A 10,141-nucleotide genomic window follows, 5' to 3' on the forward strand; every position below is an offset into this window, starting at 1 on the left:
GTCAAGTTTAGACGAACAAATGGCACATCACTTTGATAATTTTTATTGGACTGTGATGACGAAGTTTGTAGCTTTTATGTTTCTATACACAAGATAAAGAAAATCTGAAATGGAGACAACCAAGGCCCCTGCTGTTCCTAACCAGTCAAGTTATACATCTCTACGTTTACAAAAATGCAAAACAGACAGACTTATTCACTGTAGTTTACCTCTAAATCCTGATGGCATTACAGACATAAAACAACCTCATGGTTCATATGCATGCTTAAAAGTATCTGAAGCAGAAGATGACCTCGGAAGCTTAGATGCACGCTCTGGGGTTGGACTGTCGCAAGAAGCTCTCTTGGGTCTCAACTGCAAAATCATATTATAAGATAAACAATCTTTGGGCATAAGATTCTTTAAACTAAGACGTAGACTTTGGCGTGAAATTCATGACCATAAGAATGGAGTCTTACATAAAAATGGATTGATAATGGAGTGGTTTTAACTAATGAAAACAAGATTAGAAATCCGTGTTTAACATGGTTTCACTTTTGATACAAACCGCTGGAGACACTGAAGTACAAAGGGATAGAAATTGTTGTATCAAAAATAAGAATACAGTTGAAAAATCAACTTGACATGAAGGCATTGAGCATTATTTGGCGATTAGGGATCACCAAGACACGGGTTTTTTTAGCACACCGTTAGAACTAAGGCTCAAAATAAAGATGATAATCAGAAAGCCATCTCATCACAAGATATGAAAAAGGAAAATCATGAAGTACGCTAACCTTTTCTTCAGCATGCTTGTAAAAGTGTCTTAAAAGTATGTTTTTTGCTTCGGCAGCTATCACTGCGAAATGAAATAGAAGAAAAGTTGAGAATACAGCGTGAAGAAACCATATTCATCCGTTATCAAAATTGCAAAATATTTGTGCAACCTACTCGAAATCACATCTATTAGATCGAACTTTCAATATTATTCTTGGCAATGCTAAAGCTTTCAATCACTTCGATGTATATTTATTTGATATAGGAGAAAATGGTGCAAATGTGCAGACTATGCGAATTCTCAAGAGATACAGGCTTTGTTTAATTGGTTTCTCATGGAAAAAGTTATCTGCTCCAAAAACAAAACCATTCTCACGTTATTTTCGTTTGTCTCCTTCAAAAATATTTTCACATTTTACATCTCTTAATATATCATAATGTTTAGTTCAAATTTTCATCGCTTATCAAAAATATTTTATTTTTGAATTATGCTCTAATATAGTATACTAAATTTATATATCAGTCATACTAGTAAAAAACTAAACAATTACATCACATTCTTAGATGATACAATATCTGCAGTAAAAATATCTTGCCGGAAAATAAAGTCATATATAAATTACGTCACCAAAAATATATTTTCAAAATAAAACTCCGGAAATGTCGAATATAAAACTAAACACTACCATGCTGAAATATTGGTTGTGGAAAGAACATGAGAAAGATGTAACATGCAAATTAAAATAAGAAAGATGGGAATCCACTCTCAAATGTGGAAAAGAGGTACGTCAAATTTTTTTATTACCTTGATTAGGCGGTGGAAGGGTGCGATCATGAGTTGGGTGATAAGTAGCGGGTGTCATTTTCTGGAGACACGAGTAACACAGCCAAAGTATATGAGAAACAATTGTTCGAGTTTCCCACAAACATGGCACAACTAAAAGGAAATTCGATATAGCTCTAGAAAATAAATAAGCAAATCATGCACTGCTAAGTAAAGGATAAACCTAAACATTAAAGTAGAAACATAAACTAAGTTGAAATCATGATCTCTGAGAACAAATGAAGTTCATTTCGCATTCAAATTTTTTGGGGAAGACTGAGAATCATAAATTCTAGGTCATCACAGACTTCATACGTAAAATAATATTATGCAAACCGATGAACCCAATGGTGAAGCAGTTGGTTTCCCAGGATTGTGGTCTCAAATGTAAGCCACGCCTAGTGCATGTGACAGAGACATTGAATTAGAAAAATCTATGAAAGAGTGTGCTTAGATACAATAGCTTGTCACATCTGTGCCCTGCAGTCTACTACAATGGAGGTGGACTAACCTACATTCTTGGGTACCTCAGGAAAAGAAAGGAACAAAAGAAAAACATGAAACACGTATTATGTATAAGTGTGTGTTTGTGTATGCAAATGTACGAAGACAAGCAGAGAAAGGAAAGCCCATAACCGACGACAACCATTTAAATGATATCATTTTAAATTGATTTTCTCTTTCGAATGAATTTATCTTCAACTGGAAAAATAAGGTAAATTTGCACTTGCTATAGAAATTTGTGCAGATTTTTCATACTAGACCAATCACCAGTATGTCCTATTTCAATAAATGAGCATCAAACATTAAATATGTAGCCAATGAAGTGGTGGACTGCGAAACAAGTTTGAATTCAAAAGTTAACTGAGGAAAATATTACTCATACTCTTGAAATTAGATCCATCTGAATATTGCATATTTTAACCTATCAAGTTAGAGAAGCTGCCTGGCGTGGCTTCCGTGAAATGAGGAAATGAAGACAACCAAGAAAAAACGTGAAAGACAATGCTTTCTTCGACAGTGTGACCCAAATCTTACAAGAAAGTTGAATCTTTAGAGAATCTTAAGTGGTTAATTATGTTTGCCAGTAATTACAAATGAACAAGGTGATGTGGTAGACAAGCACAATTTTCCATCTTCAAATCTCAGTCCAAATCGACCAAGTGAATGCGAGAGGGCAAGAAAAGTACGACACTTTGGGGATTTACACCCTGAAAAACAGAAAGAAACACTACTAATACCACACAAGAAACAAAATACAGAACGACGATGTTGTCTTATAGGCAACCTGTTGGTATGCAATTCTCATACACCTATGAGCTTCTAGATATGTACCCTTACTCGGTTTGTTAACCGCAAATTACGAAAGTGATCACAATTGGAAAACATTCACCACAGTTATCATTGGCAGGAAAATAGCTAGAATTGATATCCAACAACTGCCGTGTCCGTTATAATAAAAAACCAGTATCTAAATAAAGGAAGCCAATCCTTTACACAACAGACAACAATTCCATTACGCGACAGCCTGTTATAATAAAAAAAGCCATTATCTAAATAACGGAAGCCAATCCTTTACACAACAGACAACAATTCCGTTAAGCGACAGCAAGACACGTGCTCATCTAATCCAACATACACATCTCACACAAATCAAATTCCAATAGCACAATAAAAAAACATAAATGAATGCCGATCAAACTACTAGCAAACAGAGATAAACAACACAGTAAACTAAAATTAAGATCATAGAACTAAGCACAGTCCACTCGATAATTCTTCACCAAATCAAAGCTTTAACTGTCAAAGGCCACAGCATTCTTCCATAAAACCAAAAAACCCCAATTCTTGAACCAACAAGGTAATGCAGTAACACAACTCAAAACAACACTGTCAAAGGCAAAGCTGAGTCTTATAAAACGACACCGATGAACAAATACGCCCCAATTGCAAAAGGGACGATAAATCACAGCCTCACGAGTCCACTAAACAGTTAAAGATTCAATCATTTCAGCAAATCCATGTCTCAAACACTCACGCACTTAACTGATGGGATTCTACTAAAAAAACAAATGAGGTGCAACAAAAAGAAAATTGAGTCGAATATTACCGATGGGTTGGAAGGATCATTCGGTTTGAACTGGCTGAAGTTGTGAGGATCGATACAAGGCCAACTACCCAGCATTGGTGTCATCCGTCGTTCTACAAGAGATCTACTCATGTATGTATTGCTGTTTGTTGCCCGCAACTATTTTTTATCTTTATTTTTTGCGAAAACAATATAATTAAATAAAATTTCAGACATAAAGTTCCATGAACATTTTTAAGTGAAAATTTAGAATTATATTTTTCTATCAAACTTGATGTATACACACATACATGTCAAGAATGATTGGTATTATATCAATCCCGGGAACGTTAAAGCTTAGTTTGGAAGTTCGAAAGGAAGAGAAGATTATATAAGATACGAGAAAAGAAAAGAAAATAAGGAATGAGGAATGCAGAGGAGAAAAAAAAAATTTTTTACATTTTTAAGTAGGTGTATTGATTCTAGATTTTTAATGATTTTTATGAAGTTTAAAAGTTTAGAGATATTCAAAGTCTAAAGATATTCAATCTTGATCTATATATACTCTATAAAAATTGAGTAGATCTCATGTGAGACCGATCAACCCTACCTATATTCACAATAAAAAGTAATACTCTTAGCATAAAAAGTAATACTTTTTCATGGATGACCCAAATAAGAGATCCGTCTCACAAATACGACCCGTGAGACCGTCTCATACAAGTTTTTGCAATAAAAATTTAGTACTATTTAATGTAAACTTTTGTATAATTTTAAAAAGTAATGTGATATTTAAACTTAACTTTTAAAAACTCTATAAAGGTCTATACATATTCAAAATGTCAATAGAATTTTAATGACTCCATAAAATTCTTTTAAGTACAAGAATTAAAGCATAAGGTACCAAAATAAAATATCAAAAAATGTTTTTGATTCAACCTAAAGATTTGGATATATATTTATGTGATTAATATATAATTTTAGAAGTTTATCAACACATATATATAAGAATAACTATAATAAATTAAATATATTAAAATTTTATAAATTTACACTAATTAAAAATATTTTAACATACTTATTATTTATTTTCAGGTACAAATAATTGTCTTTTTTTTTGTTTGATATATTGTAAAAAACAAAATTGATATATTTTATATAAAGATTTATTTAAAATGAATGAATTTATTAATATTAAAAATATTATTATATATTTTTTAAAAAATATTAATTATTAAAATAAACGTGTAGAATTGACTTGCTTAATTAAAGTTTAATTGCAATAAATTTAGTATTGATTTATTTGTTATCTTTAGTAAAATCAATATATAAAAAATATTATATTGAGAGAGAGAAATATTTGAAATAAGTAAAAATTATATACGTTCATATATAAAAAATATTATATTGAAAGAGAGAAATATTTAAAATAAGTAAAAATTATATACGTTCATTTGTTAGTTCGAATAAATTTAAAAAAATCAAAAAAATAAATTATAAAATCCATAAGATTTTTTGAAAAAAAAAAATTACAAATATCAATAAAATTCATGCAAAATAAATCTACAAGATTTTATGAAAATCTTTAGAAATCTATGAGATTCTGTAATAGTCAATAAAATCTATAAAATGCACAAAAGTCTGTTATTTAAAAAAATAAGCAAATCTCTGCAACGAATATACCCCTAAATTATTACTTCTAAATTCTTTCTTTTCCTTCCTTTTTAACACTCCCAATTAAATGAAGCTTAAGTGATTTTTTTTTCATCCACTCGAGGGTACTCTACATATTCAAGAGATATAGATATGTAAATATTATTTTACATGAAAAAAATTTTATTTGAAAATTAAGAGCAAAAGTTGAATATTTATATTGGTGATATATTTTTAAGAGAAAATTATGGTCAATGGACCAACCTTATACTTAGGCTATGTTTGATAGCCATGATAAATGAATGATTATTAAATAATCATTCTTTATCTTGTGTTTGGTTCATTTTTTATTTAGTATTCAAGCCTTTGATTATGATTGAAAGCCCCTCACTAATCATGTTATTTGTGTTATATATCCCTCCTCAAATGTGTGATAATGTATATTTCTTAAATAGTGATCATGATAAGATTATATATTGACCATAACATCCTTGAATTGTCTTCTTCAATATAATATAAAAATTAAAATTAATAAAAATTTAATAATTAATATAATATTTAAATTTTTATTATATTTTTTTATAAATTAATGTCATATATTTTATTATTAATAAATGTCAAAATTAATTATAAATATTTAATTATCTATCAAATTATTTTAAGACTATTTATAATTATTTTAAAAAAACAATAATATTGTAATTATTACTAAATTTTATTTAACATAAACATTCAAAATATTATTGCTATTTTAATTATTAAAGAGAATGCATATCTATAAATTTATTTCTAATAAATAGATTTAAATTAATTTTAATAAATGTAAATTATAATTATAAATATTTAATTATCTATCCCATTATTTTAAGAATATATATTTAATTAGCATTTGAGAAATTTTGGTCATTACAATAAAATTTACAAAATTAATCCATCATTTTAAAATCATACCAAACACCATGTTATTTATCCCACCATACTATTAATCCATATATTTCATTTTTTAATCACTCTAATTATTAATCATTTACTTATCTCATCATACGTACCAAACGGAGCTTTAGTTAACTATTAGTCCTTGGAGATACCACAATTCTACGTATTCCCATGAAAAATGTAAAATTATATCATGAAAAGTTGAAAAGCTAAATTGACTAGAACAAGATTATAAACTAATTATAGTTTAAATGATTGATCTAAAATGTGAAATGATAAAAGTTGAGCAACTTTAAGTGGAGAAGAGAAATCAAGGTTCAAAGGCCTGCTGGTTCTAAAAGTTCATCTTAGAATGATAAGACAAGTCTCGGTAGCAAATCCAACCATATCTTTCTTTTAAAAAAAAATCCAACCATATCTTCCTACCATAAATTTTCTAGGAAGAACGAGAAAGAACTGCATTTTCAGTGACTTTCATCAACATTATAATCAGGGACGGATCCAGGAATAAAAGTTGGGGGGCTTGAACTCAATATGATAAGTTATATATTATTAAAAAAAAATTACATTATATCGTTCAACGAAGTTGTGCCCTACGAGATTTTAAAGCATAAAATTCATCAATAATAGATTTTACATCAATATGTTTAGCTAAATCTCATTCAATATAGAGTGTCAAACAATCGGCAAGAAAGTCATCCTCCATTTTATTGCAAAGTGCCGTCTTCACATGCTTCATTGCTGAAAAAGCTCGCTCAGTAGTGGCAGTAGACACAAGTAATGTCAAAACAAGATGAATCAATCTAGTCAACATAACATAAACACTTGACCGTCTACTCTCGGTCAATTGCTGACACAACTCAACAAGTGTAGAAACCTTTAAATTCTGCATCACATCAAGTTTATAATGTATCAATTCATACTCCAAAACAACAATTTCTTGAGCTGTGAAATCTCCAGGATAAAACTTCTTCGCAAGCTTGCAAATATCATCACTGTTAAATGAGTCAAATGAATTTTTAGGATCTAAAGCTGTACTAAGAGAAAGAAGTTCCACCGATAACTCATTGAACCGAGTATTTAACTACATCAAAATGAAATCTATTGCTTCATTAAAAACATCAAAGTGGTAATGATGTTCTATTGATGTTCCATTTTGAAATAGTTCAAGTTATAATCCTAAACAAGAATAAAATAATTATTAAACAAATAAACAAATAATAGTCAATCAACAACTCAACAACAAACAATCAAGAAACCACAAATCACGCACAGAGAAGCTATAAAAAACAAAATAAAAAATGTATAGCCGATTCTTACCTGGATTGTTGCCTTGCCGATGAGCAATTCGATTTCTTCGGGAGTCCGCAATTCTATTTTGTCGCTAAAGGGCTTGGGACTTGGGAGAAAAATTTTGTAGAATTGAGGTGGGGCGGATCAGAGGATATGGGATGAATTTGGTCTCATCTTTGTAAATGGACGGGACTTGATTGGACTAAGACATTGATGTACGACGGTTTTTGAAACAACCGTCGCTATTAGCAACGGTTTTTCAAAAAACAGTTGCTAATAGCGACTGTTTGAATTAACACCGTCGCCGATCCACATGGGCGACGGTTTTACTAAAACCGTCGCAAATATTAGCGACGGTTGCTGAAAAACCATCGCTAAAAAAAAAAGTGGGCTGGGCTACAGCCCAGTACAGCCCTAGAATAAATCCGTCTCTGATTATAATCACCTGACCTACAGAAAACAATTGTACAGAAATTTTACCAGCAAAATTTCTGAATTTTCCGAGCTTTTAGCTATTTGATGATCACGTGTCTTGAGTTGGATCAGTGATTCGTCAGGTATGAGTTGTTCAACATCATTCTTATGAAATCCCAGCCACTTGATATTGCAAGCTAAATTACAGAGATTAAGTCAAAGTGAAATATGTTAAAATGGTCACATCTTTGTACCTGACAGCAATGGCAACTGTGTGGCCATGTGGATAAGTACTCATTCATCAAATCTAAAAACAAATCTCAAATGCTACAAAACAAGTGCGATCTGTTGGTCCCACTTACGGTAATTTGAGATAATAAAACCCGAAAATAAAGAATAAACTGGACATCGAGATTTACATGAAAAACTCCTAAAAATTATTAGGGTAAAAAACCACGGGCAAGATGAAAAGAATTCCACTATAATATTTTACGGTGTACAACCACTCATTGTGTTTTTAAAGAGAACACACACTCTCTTAATACAGGAGAACAAACACATCACAAATATTATAAAACTAAGCACTCAAATGCTTATAAGATGAGAGAAAACTCGAAGAAGGAATGATTTCAGAATGAAAGGATGAGCTCTATTTATAGAGCCTTTGTCAGTGTGAAAACACGTATAAAAACGAGTTTTATCTTTTATCTGAAATTTCCACGAAGCTTCCGCCAACCACTTTCTTAGACCGGATGAATTCAACAAATGTGTGCTAATTTGTTTAGCTGACCCCATCAATAATTGTTTCCAACTTGATCTGCCGACATTTCTCCCACTTGGAGATTATATTGAGAATCAAACATATCTCCACACATCCTTTCAATCTTGTCATTCTCTGCTGCTTACGTTTCTGCTAGACCACTTGAGGGTCTACATCACTAAAACTTATCAGTGTTCACTGGCTTGGTCATAAAATCAGCTATGTTTTCTTTCGTATGGATCTTCTGCATATCCACGCTTCCTTCTTCTACTACTTCTCGCACAAAATGAAATTGTACTCCAATGTGTTTCGTCCTGGAATGAAAGGCTGGATTCCTTGCAATGTGCAAGGCACTCTGGCTGTCACAAAACAAAAGAACATTCTCTTGTTTGTGTCCGATCTCCTCCAATAATCTTTTAATCCATATTGTTTCCTTGCAATCTTGAGTAGCTACCATGTATTCTGCCTCTGTTGTAGATAACGCCACAACTGTCTTCAGTTTTGAAATCCAGCTTATTGCTCCCCTCGCAAGTGTAAACACATAACCACTAGTAGATTTCCACTTATCAGGATCACCTGCATAATCTGAATCGACATAGTCCCTGAGTGTAAAATCTGATCCTCCATAACATAATACAGCATTCGAGGTACCCTTAATGTATCTAAGAATCCTCTTAACAGTGCTCCAATGCTCTCGTCCAGGATTCGCCATATACCGACTAACTGCTCCCACTGCTTGAGCAATGTCCGGTCTTGTACGTATCATAGCAAACATCAAACTTCCCACTGATGATGCATATGGTACTCGAGACATCTCCATCATATCTGCTTCACTGCTAGGACACATCTCGGAGGATAACTTGAACTTAACAGGAAGAGGGGTCAAAATTGGCTTACTATCTTTCATGTTGAAGCGTTGCAAGATTTTCTTCAAATAATTTTTCTGGGAAGCCCAATCTTTATGTTACTTCTGTTTCGGTGAACTTGCATCCCTAGAATCTTGTTTGCTGGTCCCAAGTCCTTCATATCAAATTCCCTAGCCAACTGTGCCTTAAATCCTTGGACCTGATCTTTGTTGGGGCCTGCTACCAACATGTCGTCCATATACAACAACAAAATGATATAATCATCAACAGACCTCTTGAAATACGTACAAGAGTCTGCACTCAGTCTGTTGTATCCAAGGCTCATGATATAGGAACCAAATCTCTTGTACCAACACCTCGGCGCATGTTTGAGACCATACAGAGATTTGTTCAACCTGCAGACCAAGTTCTCTTTGTCCTTTTCCGCAAAACCTTCTGGCTGGTGCATATAGATTTCTTCTTCAAGATCTCCGTGAAGAAACGTCGTTTTCACATCTAGCTGTTCTAGATGTAGGTCAAACATCGCACACAATGTCAGCACCACTCTGACTGTTGTAAGTCGAACCACAGGA

General features: G+C 32.1%; 1 protein-coding gene across 1 annotated transcript; it reads right to left on the reverse strand.

The window, feature by feature from the left end:
- LOC140808442 (DET1- and DDB1-associated protein 1-like) lies at positions 1–8,144 on the reverse strand. The gene is made up of 5 exons (XM_073165585.1): positions 8,010–8,144; positions 3,690–3,838; positions 1,562–1,622; positions 777–838; positions 1–354 (listed from the first exon to the last, which is right to left on the reverse strand). Exons 2-5 carry the CDS (start codon positions 3,798–3,800, stop codon positions 247–249), a joined length of 342 nt encoding a protein of 113 aa, XP_073021686.1. The 5' UTR covers positions 3,801–3,838; positions 8,010–8,144; the 3' UTR covers positions 1–246.
- Between the last annotated feature and the right edge of the window lie 1,997 nt (positions 8,145–10,141).

Source organism: Primulina eburnea, chromosome 12 (assembly GCF_022965805.1).
Source record: "Primulina eburnea isolate SZY01 chromosome 12, ASM2296580v1, whole genome shotgun sequence".
NCBI classification, from domain to species: domain Eukaryota; kingdom Viridiplantae; phylum Streptophyta; class Magnoliopsida; order Lamiales; family Gesneriaceae; genus Primulina; species Primulina eburnea.